General features: G+C 51.1%; 1 protein-coding gene across 2 annotated transcripts; it reads left to right on the top strand.

Moving 5' to 3' along the window:
- On the top strand, positions 1-6,082 carry SHOX2 (SHOX homeobox 2). Of its 2 annotated transcripts, none has more exons than XM_058844513.1 (5): positions 1-639; positions 1,640-1,848; positions 4,219-4,309; positions 4,393-4,481; positions 4,555-6,082. In XM_058844513.1, the coding sequence occupies exons 1-5, from the start codon at positions 375-377 to the stop codon at positions 4,804-4,806; spliced, it is 906 nt and encodes a 301-aa protein (XP_058700496.1). In that variant the 5' UTR covers positions 1-374; the 3' UTR covers positions 4,807-6,082. The 2 variants fall into 2 exon arrangements, with proteins under 2 accessions (XP_058700496.1, XP_058700497.1); XM_058844514.1 differs by having other exon boundaries at positions 4,252-4,309.
- The last annotated feature ends 16,167 nt before the right edge of the window (positions 6,083-22,249 follow it).

Below are 22,249 nucleotides of genomic sequence, written 5' to 3' on the forward strand. Positions count from 1 at the left end.
GCTCCGCGCTCGCCCGGGACCTCGCGCACGGTCCCGCGCCTAATTAAATTAATTAGGGCGCAGCGCGCGGCGGGCGGGCGGTGCCGTGGCCGCAGTGCCCCGCGGCGGGCGGGCGAGCGGCGAGCACGGGAGGAAGGAAGGGAGGAAGGAAGGGGTCCATTCAGAGCTCCGAGGGGAGGTAATTCGCCGGGAACAAGGGGCCGGCTTTGCAAAGTATAAATAGTGCCACTTCAATCGCGGCGTCGCTATCAGACCCCGGGAGCCCTGCACGTCGGGCGGCACGGCCCGGCCCGGCTCGGCACGGCCCGGGGCGCCGCCGCCTCCCCGCCCCGTGGATGCCCGCCCGGGGAGCCGGGGCAGCGCGCCCCTGAGCCATGGAGGAGCTGACGGCGTTTGTCTCCAAGTCGTTTGATCCCAAAGCCAAGGAGAAGAAGGAGCTCATCACCTACCGCGAGGTGCTGGAGAGCGGGCCCCTGCGCGGCGGCGGCGGCCCGCGGGAGCCCGGCGGGGCGGCGGCGGAGCCGGGCCGGGAGGACACGGGCAGCCCCGCGCTGCGGCCGCCCGGGCGCTCCCCGCCGCGGGAGCCCGACGCCGCCGCCGAGAGAGCGGCCGAGGCGGCCACCCCCAAGCTCAGCGACGGTAACGGCGGCACCGCGGGCTCCCCCTTCTCCCGATCCCTTTCCTCTTGCTTCCCTTCCCCCGTCGGGGTCGGTTCTCGCGGAGGGCCCGCGGTCGCGGGTGGACGGCGGCTCGCGGGGAGGCTGCGATGGGCGGCTGCCCGGGCTCTCCCGGCCACGGGAGATCGGCGGCCAGACTCGAAGTTTTTAGATTAAAATATTTAAACCCGATTCAACTTGCTCAGAACGCGATCTTGTTCCCGTTCGGCATCCCACGGGAAGCCGCGCCGCCAACGAAAGCCCGGCCCCGCGGGCCCGTTCGTTCCCCCGCGGCTCCGGGCTGCGCGGACCCGCGTGGGGCCGGGCCGGGCCGAGCTGCCCACGCTCAGCCCCGCGCCTTCCAGCGGATCCACCCGCGGCTGTTCCGCGCGGTACCGCGGGGCCGCTCCCGGGCGCTGCGGGAAGCGGCTGGGCCCGTGCCCGTGGCTGCGGGGACCCGCGGGTTGCTGCCGCCCTTTTGTTCGGACCGCCGGAGCGGCCGGAGCATCCCCGAGCGGGTGCCGGGAATAAGGCGATCGGTACCGCGGGGGAGCCGCGGTGGGACCGGGCCGGGCGGCCCCGGGGGGGGTCGGTTCCCCGCGGTCGGTTCCCCGGGGTCGGTTCCTCGGGCCCCGCGCTCCGGCCGAAAATTGACCGAGGAGAGAGGAATCCCGGGGGAGCGCGGGGCGCGGAGGGGCCGCGGAGGCTCCGGGGACCTGTTGCTGCGCATCCCCCGGGGGAGCGGCGGGGCCGGAGGGGAGGGCTCGCTGCGGACCCCGCTCCCCCCGCCAGCGGTTACCGGAGGCAGCGGCGGAGCCCGGAACGGCAGCGGCCGAGGCGGCCTAGCTCGGCCCGGGCGCACAGGCCCCGCTCCCGGCTGCCCCGGCCCCGGGGGGCTCCCGGCCGCATCCCCCCGGCCGCCGGGAGCAGGGCCAGCCCCGGTGCCCCCGGGCCCGCCGCTCTGACTGCTGTGTCGTGCCCAGTGTCCCCAGAGCTGAAGGAGCGCAAGGAGGATGCGAAAGCGATGGAAGACGAAGGGCAGACGAAAATCAAGCAGAGGAGGAGCCGGACGAATTTCACCCTGGAGCAGCTGAACGAGCTGGAAAGGCTTTTCGACGAGACGCACTACCCGGACGCGTTCATGCGGGAGGAGCTGAGCCAGCGGCTGGGGCTCTCCGAGGCCAGGGTGCAGGTAGCCGGGGCTGCGCGGGTCCCCGCCCGCCCGGGTGCTCGGGGGAAGGGGCAGCTCGGGGAGAACCGGGCAGACCACGGGGACCAGCCCCATCCCTCTGCCAGGGACAGGAGGAGGCTCCCCGGCTCCCAACTTCATCCGGCAAATCCGCCAGCGGCCTCGCAGGGTTTTGCCTGCCCGGGATTTGTCTCCCCGCGTGTCCCCGTCCCTCCGTTCTGCCGTGTTTTATCCCGGCTCCGCCGCTATTCCATCCCTGCCTCGGCAGCCGCTCCGGGGGCTGGCGGGAGCTGCGCTCCCGGTCCCCGCTGCCCGGCTCATCCATCCATGTTCCCGTCATGGATGTCGCGACCATAAACTGAATTAGAAACCTCCGAGCCAAATAACGATAGATAGAATTTCAGTCCGTTTCGCCTCGTAGTTCTCAAATGCTGAAACGGCACGAAAATTGAGCGAGGTGCTTTGTTCGGGTTTATGAAATACAGAAAGTCTGAGATAAACCCGAGATAATTTTGGGATTTCTCCCCTCCCGGGTTTCCCTGGGTTTAACCTGCGCTTTGCACCCTCCCAAAGTTTTTTTCCGAAGGGGTTCCTGGGCTGCTCTCTGTGAGTTTTGTCGGGATGAGCTGAGGGAAGGAAGGGGATCCCTCAAATGAGAACAAATGTAGCTGCTCCGGTGTATTTCCGTTGTGAAAATAAAAAGAAGAGAAAATGATGGTCATTATTTGTTGGAACACATGGAGAAGTTTTAGGCCCCGAACATCTGCAGCTGGTAGAAAGTATCGCTGTAACAGATACTCCCCCTCAATCTTTGTGCTCGCAGGCACCATCTGCACCATGCGCTCAGTCCTCGGGGGGTTTCCCTGCATCGTGTAAGGTTGTGAGGACAGAGGCAGAGCCTGCACGGGGAACCAAAAAAACTCAAAACAAGCAGCTTTGGTCAGAGCCTGAACCACAAAAAAAAAAAAAAAAACAACAAAAAAACCCTCAACAAACCAGAAAGAAATAAAAATTTAAAAAAAAATAAAACTCTTCATTTTCCCTCTCTCTCCACCCCCCCCCCCCCCTTTTTTAATTTTTCTCCCCTGGCTGCTCGGTTGGTTTTTGGTTGGTTGGTTTTTAATTGTGTTTGTTCGTGGTTTTTTGGTTTTTTTTTTTTAATTTCTTTTTTATTTCTGTTCACCAAACCTTAACAAAACCAAGGCAAAAAAGTTGTTGGCTGTGGAAAATGGAGCAGGGAGGTGCTCGACAAAGGAGGCGGCGGCGGCGCATAATCCGCGCTCCCATGATGCCAAATCGCAGGGTGCATAATAACTTTTGGAGATTTACATAGATTAAACCCATTCCCTAGAAATCCTCCCGGAAAAAAAACCGCTTTTCAATAATATTTTGCCTCGTATCTGCTCTAATTTGTAAATGACGGGAGGCGCGTTTGTTTCCGCGGGAGGCTGAGGGTGAACGCGGCTCTCGGGCTGATTTTCCTTGGCTGGAGAAAATGACAGGGCGGGAGGAATTCCCGTTTATATTCGCCCCTTTCGAGTAAGCCCTCAAAAAATGCAATTTTTATCTTTTTTTTTTTTTTTATTTTTATTATTTTTTTTTCCTGGCCGCGGGGAAAGGATTCCTTGGTGGATGTGGCTGCTGGGATGCGCTGCAGAACCCTGGGTTAAACCGGGGATGTTTAAAACCCGGCTCTCCCCCCTTTCCCTCCCTCCTTTCTCAAGCCAGCACAACTTCAGGCTGAGAATTTATTTTAACGATTTCATTTCCAATATTAAGAGTATGTTCGTGTCTAACGGGGCAGCCTCTTCGGTGCAATCAAATGAGATTATTATGATAATGAGATAATTATTCCGCTTCTGTGCTACACTCCAGTGAACAGAGAAATTCCAAACTTCTTTGTAGCGAAGCTTTTAGGACTTTAATTCTTCTTCAGCCCCCCCCCAAAAAAAGAAAATAAGAGAAAAAGTCATAAAACCCTGTTGTCGTTGAGTTCTTCTGCAAGATAAAGCTAATTAATTTATTTATTAATGAGCACGAGCTTCTCAGGCCATTATGGCCCGTTCGTGGTGGGTATCGAGGGCCATTTCAGCCTTTGGGGAGTCTGATGCGGAAAGAGGAACCCGGGGAAATCCTTTCCCTGGGGCGTGCACTCCGCGCTCGGCGATTTTCGGGGGTTTTGGACTCTTTTTCCTTTTTCCTTTCGGAGCTCGGGAGCGGGGGATGCTCGGGAGGGGGGAGCGCACCCGCGTCTCTTTGTCTGCGGGGCTGGGGAGAGGGGGCCGGGAATTTATTATTATTATTATTAATATTATTATTATTAATATCTCTGCGGTTATTCCCGGCGCGTTTCTCGGGGCTCGGCGGTGGCAGCGCGGCCGTGACCCCGTGTCCCCATCCCCGCAGGTTTGGTTCCAGAACCGCCGGGCCAAGTGCCGCAAACAGGAGAACCAACTGCACAAAGGTACCGGGGGCGGGGGCTCGGCCGCAGCCGGGGGGCTCCGGGCGCTGCCCCCGCCGCTCATCCCCCCCCGTTCCCCCACCCAGGGGTGCTGATCGGAGCCGCCACCCAGTTCGAAGCCTGCAGGGTGGCTCCCTACGTGAACGTGGGAGCGCTGAGGATGCCGTTCCAGCAGGCGAGTGCTCGGGGGGGGGGACGCGCCGGGCTCGCCGAGCCTTTGGGGGGTCTCACGGCTTTGTCCCCCGCAGGTGCAGGCTCAGCTGCAGCTGGACAGCGCCGTGGCTCACGCTCATCATCACCTGCACCCGCACCTGGCCCACGCCCCCTACATGATGTTCCCCGCTCCCCCCTTCGGGCTCCCGCTGGCCACCCTGGCCGAATCCGCCTCCGCTGCCTCCGTGGTGGCCGCAGCCGCCGCAGCCAAGACCACCAGCAAGAATTCCAGCATCGCCGACCTCCGCCTGAAGGCCAAGAAACACGCCGCAGCCCTGGGGCTGTGACCGCGCTGCTGCTTGCGTTTTATTCTGGGTTTTTTTCTTTTTTTTTTTTTTTTTCTTTTTTTTTAAATTTTTTTTTTTTTGAAAAAAAAAGGGGGAAAAAAAAGTGAAAAAAGAGTTGAAAAGGAGAAAAAAATAAAAAAAAAGGAAAGAAACGAGGGAGAGGAGAAACGGACGGGAGATATATACTTATTTAAGGAATTAGAGGACGCGCAGCTGGGAAGTTCACAGGTTTTGAAACTGACCTTTTTCTGCGAAGTTCACTTTAATACAAGAAATTTGATAAGAGAGGCGGGCCTCCTTTCACGTTGCATCAGGTACTTGAGTTAAACAACCACGTCTGGAATAGCGACAAAAAAAAAAGGAAAAAAAAATAAAAAGAGAGAGAGAGAAAGAAGACGACGAACAGGAAAAAAAAAAAAAGGAAAAACAAAAAAAAAAAAAGAGACAATGATTTCTCTGCGAATTTCTAATGGGAAACTGTCCGGGATACTTCCTCCAGCAGCATTCCGGCTTGCATGTATTTGTATTTCATTGATGGAGTCCTTTGATTCACTTGCACTTCACCCTCATCTTTAGTAGAAAAAAAACCAAGACAACCACAAAAGCAAACAAACAAACGTGGCTGGGTTCTTTCTCCTTTAATCTTGGAGGGAAGCAGGCACAGAGAGGCACATCAAGCGCTACCTTTTCCACTCTCAAATCTTTGTCGGTCGTTTGCTGTCCCACCTCTGAAATAAAAAGGGAGCGGAAAGCGCCAGGAGAGCGGAGTTCGCCTCCCTTTGCCGGGTCTCTCCTGTCCTGAGGGCAAAAATAAAATGGGGAAAAAAAAAAAAAAAGGAAAAGAAAAAGAAAAAAAAAAAAAAAAGAGATTATTTAATTCCCAACCACCACTTGACACCACGGCAAATTCCGATAAGAGGTACTGGGTACATGTAAAATATTGTTGATACACACGAACAAAGTTTATTTTGGCTATAACTTGTGAATTGATAGTTGACTGTCAAACATTTACATTTTATCTCATAAAGGTGTATCTATTCACGTAATCTTGTGATTTTTTTTTGGTTATTATTATTATTATTATGATTATTTGAGAGACGTATAGCTATTTAACCTGGGGTACCCTGCAGTCAGTGATTGTTATCCCAGATTTTGCCATCTGACCCTCATGCTTATTGCCAAGACAGAGGGAAAGCTCTTCTACGCGAACTTTGGTATGGACGGGCTTTGTATCTATTTGTTCTCCATGAAAACAAAATTATTTATATTGACCATATTTTTTCTAGTGTATTTTAAGTTATTTAAAAAAGAAAAAAAAAAAAAAAGAAAAAAAGAAAGCAAGACGCTGTTATCTCATTGCATTTGTTGTCAGTACAATATATTTTGTTTCACTCAGGTTTGCTTCACCTTTTTTAATCCATTTTCGACGTCACGAATTTCAATAAGTGCCAAGTAATGAATTTAAGACGCTTTGCGATCTATTGACTGAAGCGGGGACGCTTTTGGGGCCGGGATTCTCGGTGTCCAGGCACCGGTGATGTTTTTTTTTTCCATGTTCTCACCTCCTGTAGAGCTCGCACGTTTCTTTCTGCTCCGTAGATATCGCGACTCGCCGATAGCGCTCAGCACCACGAGGAAGCGCCGCTCGCCTCCGCTCAGATTTTTTTTAAAATTTCCCCCAAATTTCTCTGTTTTTGCCGAGTTTGGGCTGCGCAAAGCGGGACGTTGGCTCCAGGAGCTCCATAGCAAATTGTGTCTTTACGAGTTCTGTCAGGTTCCCTCAGGTAATAAAAGCCAGGAAAGCAGAACGGCTCGGAATCTTTTCCAGGGATGGATCCGAGGGCACCGGGACCCCCCGTGCCCGCACCGGGAGCGGGATTCTCCCGCTGGAGCGCCGGGAAATCCGGGAAATCCGGGAAATCCGGGAAACCCCAGCGGGAGGAGCCGCTCCGGGAGCAGCGATGGACCGGGCGGGAGGGGATGAGCAGCCCCCGAGACCCTGCCGGGAAAAAGGGTCGGGGGGATTGGGAAAGGTCGGGAAGGGTCGGGAAGGGTCCCCCGGGACGGCTGCGACACCGCGGGCAGCGATGGGAGAGCCCGAGGTGTCCCCATGGCAGGGACAGGGACAGGGACAAGAACAGGGACAGGGGACAGGGACAAGGACAGGGACAGGGACAAGGACAGGGACAAAGACAGGGACAGGGGACAGGGACAAGAACAGGGACAGGAGCAGAGACAAGGACAGGGGCAGGGACAGGGACAGGGACAAAGACAGGGACAAGGACAGGAACAGGGACAGGACAAGAACAGGGACAGGGCAAGAACAGGGACAGGGACAAGGACAGGGACAAGGACTGGAACAGAAACAGGGACAGGGACAGGAACAGAGACAAGGACAGGGACAGGGACAGGGGACAGGGACAAGGACAGGGACAAGGACAGGGACAAGGACAGGGACAGGACAAGAACAGGGACAGGGACAAGGACTGGGACAGGAACAGGGACAGGGACAAGGACAGGGACAGGGACAGTCAGAGCCCTCCCAGCGAGGCCCCCAAGCAGCCAGAGCCAAAGCAGCTCTGCTAACAACAGGCAGGGAATGATAGATTTTAAATTGGGTAAAACAGCTTTATTCCAGCAAAAGGAAGATACTGCTAATTATAAAGTCAATAAAAGTAGCGGTGGCGTGGATTGATCCCGAACAGAGCAGTTCATTAATATGTGCATGAGAGCATCAGCCCCAGCCTCAGACACCCTCTCCCTCCTCCAAATAAAGCTGGCAGCTCCTACCTGCTCTGCTCAAAGCACAGCTGGGTTGGCTGGAGCTGCAGGTTTTTGGGGGTGGAACACAAACGTGGTGGATGCAGCGGGAACCTCAAACCTTCCCTCAGCCCTTGGCACATCTGTCTTCGAGATGGTTGTAATGAAAATCAGGAAAAATGGGTTTCCACCCTATCAGGGAAGGTGATTGGATGGTGTGAGAGAACTGTGTGGTTTTTAGCGCAGCTGTGATTAAAATAAAATAGTTTTAACGGGATGTTTTTGGACAGGAATATTCACATTCCTGGTTTCCTCGGATTGGAATCCCTAACGAGTCTACAGGCCAACAGAAGTTGGCCAGGACTCTTCTGTTTCTATTTTATTTCTTAGAGTGTCTCTATAGAACCCCGTAGATTTCCCCAATTTAATTATGGGCATTTCACAGCCCAGCCAGCGCTCACACCCCTCACAGATAAAACCTTCCAGCGGGATCGACAGAGACGCACTGGCCTGAGAAGGGGGTTCGGAGAAGGGATGCAGAAATCCTGCAGGAAGGAGTAAACACCTCTTTCTGTCCTGGCAGAGCCCGTGGGGCGTTCCCAGCAGGACCTGACGTGAATTCCGGGGGGCTGGAGGAGCAGCTCCCACGTTTTGTTGTCTCTCTGCAGCAGCACCAGTGAGGAGAGCGGGGCAGGGAGCTCCAACCCCACGGATTCCTGCTTGGAGCTCGCTTCTCCACACCACCAGGCTGGAAAAGAGAAGGGAAGAAAACCTGAGAAACAAGAAAAGCCCATGTACAAACCTGCTGTGTCTCGTGGTGCTCGCTCACAGCTCAGCTTCATTCCAGGCTGAGCTTTCAAAGTTGCCTTTTGGAGGAGCAGCATCAGAAGAGCTCTGTGGCATCCAGCCCTGGGAGGGAGCTGTGCCTGGGTAGCCACGGAATAAATCATGTCTTGTGCTACCAGCACAGCCTGTGCTCTTTCCTGCCCAGTAAATATTGATACTTGTTCAATTTTGTGGCTGTTCCCGTTTTGTTTGCCCTTGAATCCTCAGTCCTTTGCTATTTCTGAGCCTGATTTCCCCTCACTGTGAGGTACCAGCAGGTGAAAGGGCACCCTAAAGGTCACCTCCTGCGTAGGTTTAAGAGTGAAAGCAGTAAATCTAAAAAAAGAGTAAAAAATCAGTAAACCTGGATCCCTTTTGTGGCTCTGAGGTGGGCAGCAAAGTTCTGCCAGGAGCTGGAAAAGTTGTGCTCATTTTTAACCTTCCCCTGGTTTTCCTGGAGGATCCAATGAGTGTTCCCAGGCACGGGAGCTGTCACTACTCACACTTTACACCAGCTCTCAGCCTACTCTCCAGGTGTTCTTTAGGCAATTAAGTTGGTGTGAGTGAAGGAAATCCTCAGCATTTTCGACACCCCGAGTCTCAGCGCTCTGGTGGCAGCCTGGGCTTTGGGAGGGGTTTGTGCTGCTCTGCCAGCTCCTGACGGCAGAGCCACCATCCCCATCATCTCCCTCAGCCTTGTGCTGAGGCTGGGCCTGATTTGGACAAGGAAAAGAGCCCCGGGACCCCTCCCTGATGTGAGGCTGAGTTTTGGTTCTGTGTGTGCTGCCTGCGGGGATCTGCAGCATCATCCGTGTGTGCATCCCGGGGCTGCAGAGCCAGCCTCTCCTCCAGAAATGCCACTTTGTGCTCACCAGAGCCTCAGCTTTGCCCAGAGAGGGAAGGGAAGCTTTTCTCTGCTCAGGGAAAGAGGTTTGGGGATGTTTTCCTTCCTGACGAAGGGTTTATGGCCTTTGCACGTCGCACCCCTGTGCTTTCAGCAGCCTCACCTTTTACAGAGGTGAAAATCACCCAGGGAAAGATTCCGGGAGAGAATTCCAAAGTGGGGAATAAAAATGCACAAAAGGAACCGGGGGCAGTTGGGCTTTCTCAGCAGCTACAGCCACCCTGAAAGCAACAAGGACCAAAAACCAGCGCCAGAGCTTTAGAACATCTTCCTCAAGCCCATGTTGGGGATAGAGGGGATAGTGACACCCACCCTGCTGCTGCACCCCACGGGTGGCAGGGTGACACCCTCCCTGCTGCTGCACCCCACGGGTGGCAGGGTGACACCCACCCTGCTGCTGCACCCCACGGGTGGCAGGGTGACACCCACCCTGCTGCTGCACCCCTGGCTGTGTGGGCTCACTCGGGGTCACTCGGGGTCCTGTAGGGTCCCCAGGTCAGCGCAGCCCCCCGGCTCCAGCAGCAGCTCCCTGCACAGCCCCTCCCTCTGCCAGCTCTTCCCAGCTCCCACCTTGGGCTCTGCATCTCCTGGATGGGGCAGGAAGCATCCACAGGTGCTGAACTGGTCAGCACCCGGTGTTTGGGATGTCCAGCTCCGTGTGTCCCCTGCTCCAGGATTGTCACTCCGGCCTTCTGCCCTCCTGGCTTTGCGTGAAGTGTCTCCTGTCACCGTGGAATGGGGATTTTGCTGTGTGCTCACACTGACCCCACAGTTTCTGTTCTCTGTGAACCTCTTTGAAACCCCCAGGCACCTTCCCTCCCCCAGCCCCTGCAGGCAGCTCCAGGGAGATGCTGACAAGCTGCACTCTCTGCAGCAGGGGGAACATTTCATCACCCCCCTGTTAGGCAGCTGCTGCCACCATTCCTGCTCCCACAGCAATCCAAACCCACTGTTTCCTTCTCCTCCAGGAGGAGATCCCTCTGCTGGGAGCTGCAGCTGGAGTGGGGCTCCACGTGGGGCTGGAGTTACCCCTGCTGGAGCAGCTCAGGCAAGGCAGTGTTTGCAGAAGGATTGTCTGTGTGAATCATGGAATCATTTGCCATTAATCATGGAATCATTGGCCATTAATCATGGAATCAGAGATTTGGGCTGGAAGGGACCCTAAAGCCCACCCAGTGCCACCCCAGCCATGGCAGGGACACCTCCCACTGTCCCAGGCTGCTCCAAACCCATCCAGCCTGGCCTTGGGCACTGCCAGGGATCCAGGGGCAGCCACAGCTGCTCTGGGAATTCCATCCCAGCCCTTCCCCACCCTGACAGGGAACAATTCCTTCCCAATATCCCATCCATCCCTCCCTCCCCTCCATCCCTTTGAAGCCATCCCCCCCTTGCCCTGTCTCTACACGCTCTTAGGAAAAGCATCTGAATTTTGGAAGCAACCAGAAGAAGACACAAGGACTTTTCCTGGGGGTCATTTTCATTTAGAGACCAAATCCTGCTGAGGGCTGGCCCAGGTGCCTCCCCTCCCGTGTGCCAGAAGATCCAGGAAGGGGTTTGGCACCCCAGCACAGACAGCAGTGTGCAAACTGTTATTATTAACAACAACACACTTCCCACCCTCTCATTGTCCTTTGAGTAAATGTTTAAGCAGTGGAAACTTGGCTTGCACTTCCCCAGATTGGCAATCTGCTGGAAATTGAGATCCTGCCTGGATCCCCTCACAGAATCCCTGTGAACACTCAGAACATCTTTTTCACCGCTCCTCTGCTTAATGTACACATTTTAATTATTATGCAGATTCTCCTTTAGGAAATATTTGGATTTGGAAGTGTTTGGCCATGTGGTAATCTTTAGGAAGAAGGTAAACATATTCTTTGTTAAAGAAAATGTAAATAAAGAATTGCCCCAAAGTATCTCTGAGAGGTGAAATGCAGGACAATGGGAACCACATGGAAATGTTCCTGCTGTCCCTGGGCAGGAAACTCAGGGATCTGTGCAGGGACTTCGGTGATGCAGCAGGAATTCTGCTGGGGTAAAGTCCTGAGAAAGGAAAAGAAAAAGGAAACAATAGGGTAAGGAATTAGCTGGGTTTGATGGATTTTAAACCACAGAATCCCAGGCTGGTTTAGAAAGGATCTTAGTGCTCATCCCATCCCACCCTGCCATGGCAGGGACACCTCCAGTGTCCCAGACTGCCCCAAACCCTGTCCAGCCTGGCCCTGGGCACTGCCAGGGATCCAGGGATCAACAGCTGCTCTGGGAATTCTGTTCCAGGCCCACCCTCCCAGCCAGGAATCCCTTCCCAATATCCCATCTTATCCTCTGTCATCCCATACCTGGTTTAGATTATCCCAATTACTTGAAGAGCCATTAATTTCCAGAGATACCGTGGCTATGACATCCATCCTCACTCTGCACGGGGATGTGAGCTCATCCACAGCATTCCTGCTCCTTTTCCAGCTGCTTTTCCTCCTTGTCCAACCCCTGCAGAGGGATTTGGGTTATTCCCACTCGGCTGGAACCGCAGGAGAGCATTTCCTGGTGGGATGTGATGGTTTTCAGGCGGGTTCCTGAGCCGGTGGAAGCAGTGGCAGCTCTGTCCTCGCCCCCTGCAGCAGCACAAGAGGTGACAGACCCTTGGTGGGTTTTGTCCCCGTTCCATGGAGCTGACAAAGAGCTTGGCAGCCTTCAGCAGATGACAACTTTCACACGTGTAATCACTTTAATTACACCAGCCCTTCACAATATTTTCCTGCCCAGGTAAAGGATTCTGTTTGAATTTCAAAACAAATCCCACCACATTAACACCGCTAAAGGAAACAGGAACATTTGCAATTCATGCTTTAGTTTACCTTCAGATGTAATTAATTTGGATTAATTTCTAATGAACTCGTTTTGCTTGTAATCAAGAACTTCTTTTCCTGGGCTGGGAAAGCTGCTGTGATTTTTCCCTCCGAGCTCTCTTGCACAACATCTGCCCCGAGCTGTGTCTGTGGAACAATGGAGAGGGAGATTTACAGGGTGTCAGCTCTGCTCTGGGCCTGCAGGAAGATGAATCCAGCCTTCTCTCAGAAATGGAACATATCTACTGCAAACCAACTGTTATTAGCCAAGATATGGCCCTGGCCACGCTGAGTTCTGGGTGAAGCACTCCTGGGACTAATTTATCTCCAGGGCTCTTTCAAGTAAGAATTGATTTAAATTTTTTTTTCAAGTTGTGTGTAAGTTCTTTAAGGGTCAGGCTTAGTTTTCAGGAAAATAAAAACCCTGACCAGGATTTGGGTTTGTTTTTAACTATTTCCCTATTTTAACTACTTTATTCTCATACAGTCATTGCTCATTCATGGAAATCTCTGGGGGTTCAATGGACTTCAGAGGTTGCCAAGGAGGAAAAGGTGAGTTTGGTCTTGTTTAAGTTCAGAGAACTTGGAGCAGAGATGTGGATTCATGTTGGAGGCTCAAGTAACCAAGAGAATAACTGCAGCAGAAAGAAGAATTTTTGTTCTTCCATTTGCAATTAAATTTCAGAGAATCACAGAATGGTTTGGGTTGGAAGGGAGCTTAAAGTCCATCCCATTCCACTCCCTGCCAGGGACAGCTTCCACTGTCCCAGGCTGCTCCAAGCCCAGTCCAACCTGGTCCTGAAAAATGCTCAGATCTTTGTATTTCAACACCTATAAAATGGAGATAGTCACAATTTCAATATGGAATTGAAATTGCAAAAATGTAGAGAAAACTACTGGAATTCTGCAAGTTGTTCTCAAGGCTGCACTGGGTCCCTCTGTGGGCAGCACTCCCTGCTCCTGTTTCTGAGGAAGAGGATGGAAGGATGGCCTCCAGCCAGCCTTTCCAGAGAAGGAGCTGCAGAATGGAAATGAAAACAAAAACAAACAGAAGAAAAAAAAAATCAGATTTTGGCAGAGAAGAAATGCATTGCCCCCAAATTGCATTTTTCCTGATTTCTGCACAGCTCTCCAATTGGCACAACCTTGCTCAGCTTCAAAGATGTAAGAAAAGGACAGCCTGGGGCTCTTGGATGGTGGCTGAGGGTGCCTCTTATCGCTGAAGTCCTGGGGAATAATTTAAGGCCAAATGCCCATCCCAGCTCTCTTACTCTGACATTCCCAATGTTTGCCCTGGGACACCGAGGAAGGCAGAAAATGTGGGCAGTTTTTAGGGCAGTCTCACACAAATAAAATGTATAAAATTGTTAAATGCAGTTCCAGTTCCTGCAGAGAAGCGTCCTGGAGCGTCCCAGGCCAGGCCAGACGGGGCTTGGGGCAGCCTGGGATGGTGGGAGGTGTCCCTGCCATGGCAGGAATGAGATGATTTTTAATGTCCCTTCCAACCCAAACCAGTCTGGGATTCTGTGTTCCTTGGGAATAAATAACCTGAGAACACCTCCTGGGAGCAATCTGCTGCTGATCCTTGAATGTCAGCGTTCAGGAGAGAGCCAAAGGAGCGAATTCCACGGAACACCCCAAAATCTGGGGCTGTGAGCAGCAGCAGCAGCTCCAACCCAGCCGTGCCAAGGGTGGGAGCTGAATCCCAGCATCTGCAGAGGGATGAGGGAACAACAAAGCAGCAGAGAAAAACCAGGATGAGCCACGGACAGGGAGTGTGGGGACAGGGACCAGGAGGGGCTGGACATCGCCAGGGGATGGGGAAGGAGGGAACTGGGAATGTGGGGAAGGGGAGAGGCACAAATCATCACTGCCCAGGCAGGGTGGGAGCCATGGACAAAACCAGGAGCATTTCCAGGTCCCCTGGTCCAGCTGGGCAGGGGGCTCTGGTTGTAAAACCCCGATGGATTCATGGAATGCTTCGTTCACTCATCCATTTTTTCCCTAAATGGAATAACCCAAGGGAGCCTGGACAGTCTGTGCCAGGCTGGAAGCTCAGCTCTTGGAAATGCAGCAGGTAAAGGTGGGAAGGAATATCAGTATCGTTATCTGTGCACATTTGTGTCCTGCAGAATCATGGAGTGCAACCCAGAAATTTAATTTCTAATCTATTAATCCTTTATCCATTAATGGCCACTGTCTCCATCATTCCCAGGGATGGGGAAATAAAACACCTTGAGGGGAGTGGGGGGTTCCTGAAGGGATCACAGCTGGATGAAGGGCATGGAGATCATCCTCCTCCTCCTCTCTAAACATCCTCCTGGCCTTGCACCTGCTGCCAGCAAGGCAACTCCAAGAGTGAGGGCGATGGAAGCCTTGCTGGAAAGGGGATGTGCAGTGATGGAAAGGAAGACAGAAGATTTTAAGCTTTAAATAATATTTTTTTCCTCCACCAGGATTTGTGCAGAAAGGCAAAGGAGCTGCCAACCTCACCCTGGCCACCAGCAAACTGCGAGCATTTAAATACAATTAATGCAAATACCATTTAATTATAACTGCATTCCCTCATTTGCAGCACATGGGTAATATTCCAATGGGTTGTGGCTCCATGGAAAAACTCGTGAGCAGCACTCACTGAGCTGGAGCTCTCTCTGTGTAAGTGGAACTTCACAAAGGATAATTTTTAATTTTGACATCCATTTTAAAGAAAATTCAAACCTAAGTAACAACTTATGTTCCAGCCCTCAGCAGAGCCATTGGGCCCCCAAAATAAACTGTTGTTTTGCCATTTATTTGTGTACAAACCCATTTGTTTGCAGAGAACAAAGCGGATTTCCCATTTACAGACGAAGCCGTGGCCGTGGCGGAGCTGTGCAAACCCTCCCCGGGTGTTTGAAGAGCGTGAGCCTGAACACAGCTCTGCAGCCAAAAAATCACACAGAGCCTGGGCTCCAGGGGCACCCAGGAGCCCTTTGTAGGCTCTGTTTGGGCTTTCAGAGGGGAGAACATCCCTGGATCAGTCATTTCCCGGTGTCTTTATTCCCCTCTCAAAGCGCAGGGCAGCGAGCGGCGCTGCTGGAGGGATGTGAGGAGGTTTCCAGCTGGGAGGACGTGTTGGGATCTTAAGCCTCACGCTGGAGCAGCCCCTTGCTGCTGGAGATGAATCCCAGCATCTTCCTCTTCTCCTCCTGGAGGGGAGCAGAGTCCCAGCTGTCCAAAGGGACCTTCCACAGAGCTCTTCCCAGCCCATCCCTCGAGGCGGGAGATCCATGGGGAAGTCAAAGTTGAGGATGATGATGGTGGCTCTGAACCCCGGCAGCGCTGGAATTGCACGGATCAAGGACTGCGAGAGCAGAACAGAATCAGCTCCCTCATGTTCAGACACTCCCTGCTGGGCAGGTACCTGGAGCAGCAAATGTAAAGTTAATGGTGTTTAATAAAGTATCTGCAAAGGGAAAAATATCAGTTCAGTATCGGAGAGAACAGGGTGAGGACTCCGGCTACATTTCCATGACCAGTCTGGTTCCATTTCTATCATCACTTTATCAACATTTTAGCTTTGGATACATAAAAATAATAAATAATTTGATTTCAGGAACAGCCCAGCCTTCTCAAGGACATGGTGGATTTTAGCTGATGTTGGTTTCTGCTGAGGGAAACTATTGGCAGTTGCTGTGTAAGACGGGGTTGATCTTTAAAGCATCAATTCACGGGGTGTTTGTCTTTCCCTGTGCCTGCTGTCTGCAAATCCTTTAGCAGGCAGAGAGCTGGGGCAGTCCTGACCACAGCAGCATATTTTATTTGTTGAAAATCAGTTTTGTATTGTAATAAAGAATATTTGCTGTGGCAGCCTGGGGTTTTTTTCTGGAGACTGATTTATACCTGTCCAGACAGCTAAAGAAAAATGCCTTAAGACTGAACTGCACAATTCTATTATCTTAAGTATCGACTCTCAAATTCCTGTAGTGAACTGACTGCGAATTTCTGATTAAAAATGAATTCTAATTAATTTAGGGATCAGAAAGAAACAAAAGGAAAACCACGAGCTACTACCTGACATCATGGATGGGAATGGTCTGGTGTGGATGGAGGGATGAAAATGTGTGAACAGAATCCCTGGAATCCCACAGGGGGCTGGAGGGACCTTAAAGCTCATCTGTCATGGGAATTCTTCCACCATCCCAGGCTGCTGCAATTCCCTCCCAGACTGGCCTTGGACACTTGCAGGGATGGGGTATCCCAGCTCTGATCCGTGCTGGAGCCGAGCTGGAGCCCCTGGCAGGGCCTGACAAGGCAGGAAGGAAAACCTGAGGAAAACCTGCAGTGAGGGCATCACGGAAAGCTCCTTCCTAAAGTGTCCTCTTGAAGAGATTTCTGCTGCCAGAGGGTGCCCAGCTCTGGAATTGGGGGTTCAGCAGCTCAGCTCTGTCAGAGGAGGCAGAAATGCCAAATTCAGCATCACCAGGAGGAGCTGGAGGGAGGGATGGGCATTCCTGGATGGACTCGTGGCTGGGAGAGAGAAGAGGGAGGGGGAGCTGGGGAAGAAAAGCCAGGAATGACTCAGTTTGGAAACATTCCGTGTTTATGGTCTTTGGCAGGGGGTGACTTTCTGATGCTGCTCTCTCGTCTCTCCCGCCCAGGACCCCGCTCCCCGCCGGTCCCGCTTTTCCCACTGGGATGTTTCTATTTATAGCACTTTGGGATGGGTGTGCAGGGACAGCTCAGCAGCCTGGGCTGGGCCAGCTGAACCCGAGACACAGCTCAAATTCAGGCTTAAATTCCCCCAAATCAGCTGCCCGAGGAGGAGCCTCCTCCCCTGGGAATCTCCTCTCCGGAAAGTGCCCTGGGATTGTTTGTGGTGTCCCTGCTCCTCCATCACATTCCCTGATTTCCATGGGCTCCTTCCCCATCCCAGCTTGCTCCAAGCCCTGTCCAGCCTGGCCTGGGACACTTCCAGGGATGGGAGTGCAGGTGACACGGGAAAAACAAGCGGTGGAAATGGAAAAAGGTCGCTCACACAGGCAGAATTCATTAAAAAAAACCACTCCTCAACCCCGGTTTAGTTAACTTTTTGTTTGCTTGTTTTTAATTCTTTAATATAAACTAGTCAGTTTTAATTATTTTAGATGCAACCAGAGCCCCTATTTTCCTGATTTAAACCAGTTATAAATATAATTTTCTCACTGCAAACCGAAGGAGTCCCTAAAGCGGTTCCAGATGCCAGACATGGACATTTGTAACATTCCTACCGGAGGGATAACTTTGGATATTGAATCCAAAGCAACAAGTTTAACAAACAAGACACTGACACTTGAAGAGATAACACGGTGAGAAGGAAAAAATCCAGTCTATAAAATTTCAATGAAACTTCTCCAATCTGCACAAAGAGTTTTAGAAACGTTGGTTTAAGCAAAGGTACAGCTCAAAAATGAAACCTGAAAAAGAGTGAAAGAACCGGGCTGGGGAGAAGTGGAATGAAATGGAAGGAAGAGGAGAATAAAAAGAGTCAGCAAACAAATGGGACTTTGAAAAGAAATGCAAAATGCCAAAGAGAAAAGCAGAAAATCAAAATATATGCCAAGGAAGAATGATTTCAACAAGGCAGGAATAAAAAATTGAGCTGTATGAGGAAAAATGCAAGAAAATACCAGGAGTTACAATGTCCTAAAGACAACAAAACTGTGAAAATACTCAGGAGGAAAGAGAAAATATGAAAAACCTCATTTTGTATTAATTGTGTTCCCTTTCAGACACCGCATTCCAACGCTGGGAAAACTGTCCTAATGAGATTATTGTTTACAGCAGGTTATTTATTCCTCAGCTGCCTCCTGCTCAGCCTGGCTGTGTTTGATCCCATTCTGTCAAACCTTGCAGTGGAGCCCTGGAGTTGCTACCTGAAAATAAAGACTTAATCACGCCAATGGATTTGGAACAAAAATCCTCATTACAGCCCCATTTTTGCTAAAGGCTTTGTGTGATTACCCAAAGCTCAGGCTGCAGCTTTGCAGCTCCTGGCAATCTCCAGCTATTGATGTTTGGGTTGTTCCTTGACCTTGAGCAGCTCGGGTTTGGGGTGGCAATCACCCAGAATCTCCCCTTCAGTGCCAAGCCAAGGGATGCAAATTGAATTAAATGGAATTAAATATGAATTAAATATTAGAAAATTGAATTAAATATTAGAGACCACATTTTTTAGGCAGAATAATTACGTCTAATCCTTCAATGGTTGTTGAAAATTGCTGCCCTCGCAGCATGGCGAACCTTTGTATTTTTGAGGCAAAGAAGTTTGGAAAAGAGGCATGAAACCCCCCCAAAGAGGCAATTAGCAAAATAATCCCAGCAATACACTGAGGAAGCAAGTGGGAAATGTTGTATGGAGATGTGGTTATTATTTTATTTATTATCATGTGTTTTAAACAAACAGGTGCCCACATTTTTCTGGCAACGGCTCAATTGCGTTAGGCACTAAAATCAGATTTTAATGTACTTTTAAATGTTCTCCTTTCCCCTCCACCACTCCAGGCTTTGAAAGTGTGGGTTTTGTCACCATTCTCGTGGCTTCCAAAGCTTCTTTTAACCATCCCACAATTACCAGGGCTGGCTAACAAACCATCTCCTTGATCAACTTCCTCGCTGAGGGGAACCCAGGACAAAAAATGAGGCTGGTTCTTTAAAAGTTTATCCCTGTGGCACCATCGTGTAAGCATCCATATGGGACAGTAAAAATGGAAGACGACACATTAAATGACATTATTATAAAATGCAATACTCTTGGAATGATCCCTTATTAAATTAGGCTCTATGATCTGAGATGAATTTCCCCGATCCCTAATCCATCACCAGAGAAATATTAAAAGATAGGTCTCAACTGGCATTAGAATCGCACTCAGTCTCTACTTTCATTATTTTGAATTAGGGTGCTACTGGGGGGAAGCCTCTTAATGAGAATTAGAGTGATTCACTGGCCTCCTTTTGGATTTTGACAAGTAAAATATTAACTCTTCAGTCACAGCTGTCGGAATTAAAATACTTGGCAGCCACAGATGCACAAATTAAATTGGCCTTTATGTTTCCATATTGCTGACCTCCTTAGAGGCAAAAACATCAAACCCAACAATAACAGCAAACCCACAGCATGTCATTCCTTGGAAGAAAATATATTTATTGAAGTTTTTATATTTGTTTCAGTTTTGAACACATAAATGAACAAATACGGGACGTTTCTACAAAAGGCTCTTATTTTAATTTTGCGTTCTGTAAAACTTCAGCTACAAATCAGTTCCTCTGAACCATTAATCAGGCAATAAAATAATAAATGAAGTTATTTCGGGGATTTCTTAACTGTTTAAACCAACATAAATCAGATTTACATGCAGTGCATCAGTGAAAACATCTTAATGGCTTTGACTGGCATTTCTTTGGGATTGTTTCTCTGGTTTTAATAGATTCTTTTTCTTAGGAACAATATTTGAAAATGCACAATTATTGCAAAAGAACAAGGCTTTTTATTAGCAGCGCTCCAGTTTGGAACAGCAAAACAAGCTGGAGTTTAGCAATGCCAAAGATCCTTTCTGATCTTTTCCCCTCTTTTTTGATTTACTGCTGTGGCAGTGGAATTTCAATTAGTCTCGGTTAAATGTGTCTCAATTAAATGTATTTCAATAATAATAAGAGTTTCCAAAGTGGAATTGCAGCATGGAAAAGAAAGGAGGGATGCAGAAGTGATGCAGAGGTGGTTTTATTTGGGTTTTTTTTAAGCTCTCCTGAAATCCTCTGATCCATCACACCCACGCCAGCCCTGGGTTTGTTATCCTTTCCTGCACCTCTGGTCACCTCCAGCGTGTCCCTCCCTCCTCTCCTCATTGATCCCCGCTGGGATGGGCTGGGAATGCTGCTGGGGATGGTGATGGATGCTGTGCCCCCCTCTCCCTCTTCCCACAAACCCTGGGATCATCTCCCTGCACTTGTCCCGTGGGGGGAAAATCGGGGGCTGCAGCCCAGGCGGGCACAGGGGGCTCAGTTTGGGCTCCTTGGGAGAGGCTCTGCACCCGCAGGAGATCACAGAGCACCTCCACAGAATTCACTCCTGAGGTGGAGAGGAGAGGCTGCAGCGCTGACAGGATGAAGCACCTTGTGTTTGATGGGAGGAAATGGAGTTTGTTACCCACTTGCTGCTTTCCCAGTTTTTACTCATCCATAACCAGCCAGGGGAAGGTGGTGCCTCTTCTGCTCCTGACAGGGGAGTTTCAGAGCTGATAACTCAGCATCCTTGATATCTAAAATAATCCAGCTCTCAAACCTTAATATTTGGAAGCATCTTGTTATTCCCTGGCAGGGATCTGCTGGATGCATTCGCACTGTGCACATTCCTCGTCCCCTCTCTGCAGGGCCAGCTGGGAGCACCTCCCCGGTGACATGGGACACACTTGCTGTGCTCAGGACTAAGGAACCGGCCTCAAGTTGTGCCAGGGGAGGTTCAGGTTGGATATTTGGGAAATTTTCTTCACCAAAGGGCTTGTCCTGTGCCAGGGCAGTGGTGGAGTCCCCATCCCTGGAGGGGTTTGAAGCCCTGGGCATGTGGCACTTGGGGACATGGGGCAGTGCTGGCCTTGGCAGAGCTGGGAATGGTTGGACTCGATGGTTTGGGGGGGATTTTCCAACCTTAATTATTCCTGAGGATGGGGAGGTGCCCTGGTGGCTGGGACAGTTTAGGGCTGTGACATCCAGCCCTGCCTGGTCAGAGTCACAACGACACCGAGTGTCCGTGGCCAACATTCCATCAGCAATCCTAAAGCTCTCCTGGAACCACTTCTCTGCTGTTTTTATCCCTTTTATGACATTATCTCAGCCATGCAAGCAGCTCCTTCATGGGATTGGAGCTTTCCTAGGAGCACTTACCCCACCTTTCCTCCTTGCCACGTCCCCACCTGGTGCTGGAACCCTCCTCCCTCGGAGCACCGCTCCAGCCCCATCTCAGTCCTGACTGGGACTGAGAACCCACAGAGTTTTCCAGGCTCTGTGGTTCCTTTCTGGGTTCCTTGTCCGGAGCTGGGAACACCATGGAGCCACCTCAGTGTGTGAATTAGTCCTGGGAACTACTTAATCCATCTTCCCTGGAATTAAATGTGCACAGAGAGCTGCCGGGGGCCGTGCCGCGGGCGGCTTTAATTTCTTTTTTAGACGGCATTAGCAGAACTCGATAAAGGGTCAAGTAATTTCATCCAGCTTGCCACCAGTTAGTTAAGGGGAAGCGACAGGGCTGGAGCCTGACGTGGTTACAACCCCACAGAATCATTTCATGAAACAGGAGGTTTAAAATCCCATTTTTTTTGGCCGGGAGAGCGATGGCGGGAGGGACGGTCCCGAGCTTTAAGGGATTGCCCCAAACGGGGCGCCACGATTGATGTTCACGGGTTTGGGGGTGGGCTGAGAGCCCCGAAATGAGATGGTTACTCGTGGCACGGGAGCGCCTGCGGAGCGGGGCCGGGGAGCCTGGCCATGGAGTAATTCCCGGGAATTGTGAGCGGACAGTGGGTCCGCGGGGAGCGCTGGCAATCATGGCGGAAACAATGTTTGCATCGATCAGCTGTCACGGTGATTTATGGCTTCATTTTGCTGTAATGGAGAATTAGTGGAAAGATTATCAGGGACTCAACACTTTGGCTTGTTACCCATGTCCAGACGAGCAATTTGTCTCCCTGAAGCAGTGAAATACTTGTGACAGCTCCAACACTTGCCCTAATTCAATCAAGAGAAAATGTTGGAATTAATTTGTTACAAGAAAATTTAAATATGTTCAGCAAACAGTAACCGCAGAGCAGCAGCTGATTTATTGTGCTCGGCAAGATATCGATCCGCTTCGATCTGCTCCATGTTGAGGTTTTAATGTGTAATAATTTCCAATTTAAAGCTCCTTTTCAAGATCACGGGTTTAAAGAGAGGGCAGGCTGGGTCTCAAGACCTGATTAGGAGCCTGTTGCAATGGCTTTGTCAAAAGCCTGTTTGAATGTAAATTCATAGTTATCTTTTGCACTATCTTTAATATTCTTGACATGGATTTTATTGTGTGTCAAACCTCAGGCCAGCTGCCTGCCACAACCATTAATGAAAC

This window comes from Poecile atricapillus, chromosome 8 (assembly GCF_030490865.1).
Source record: "Poecile atricapillus isolate bPoeAtr1 chromosome 8, bPoeAtr1.hap1, whole genome shotgun sequence".
NCBI classification, from domain to species: domain Eukaryota; kingdom Metazoa; phylum Chordata; class Aves; order Passeriformes; family Paridae; genus Poecile; species Poecile atricapillus.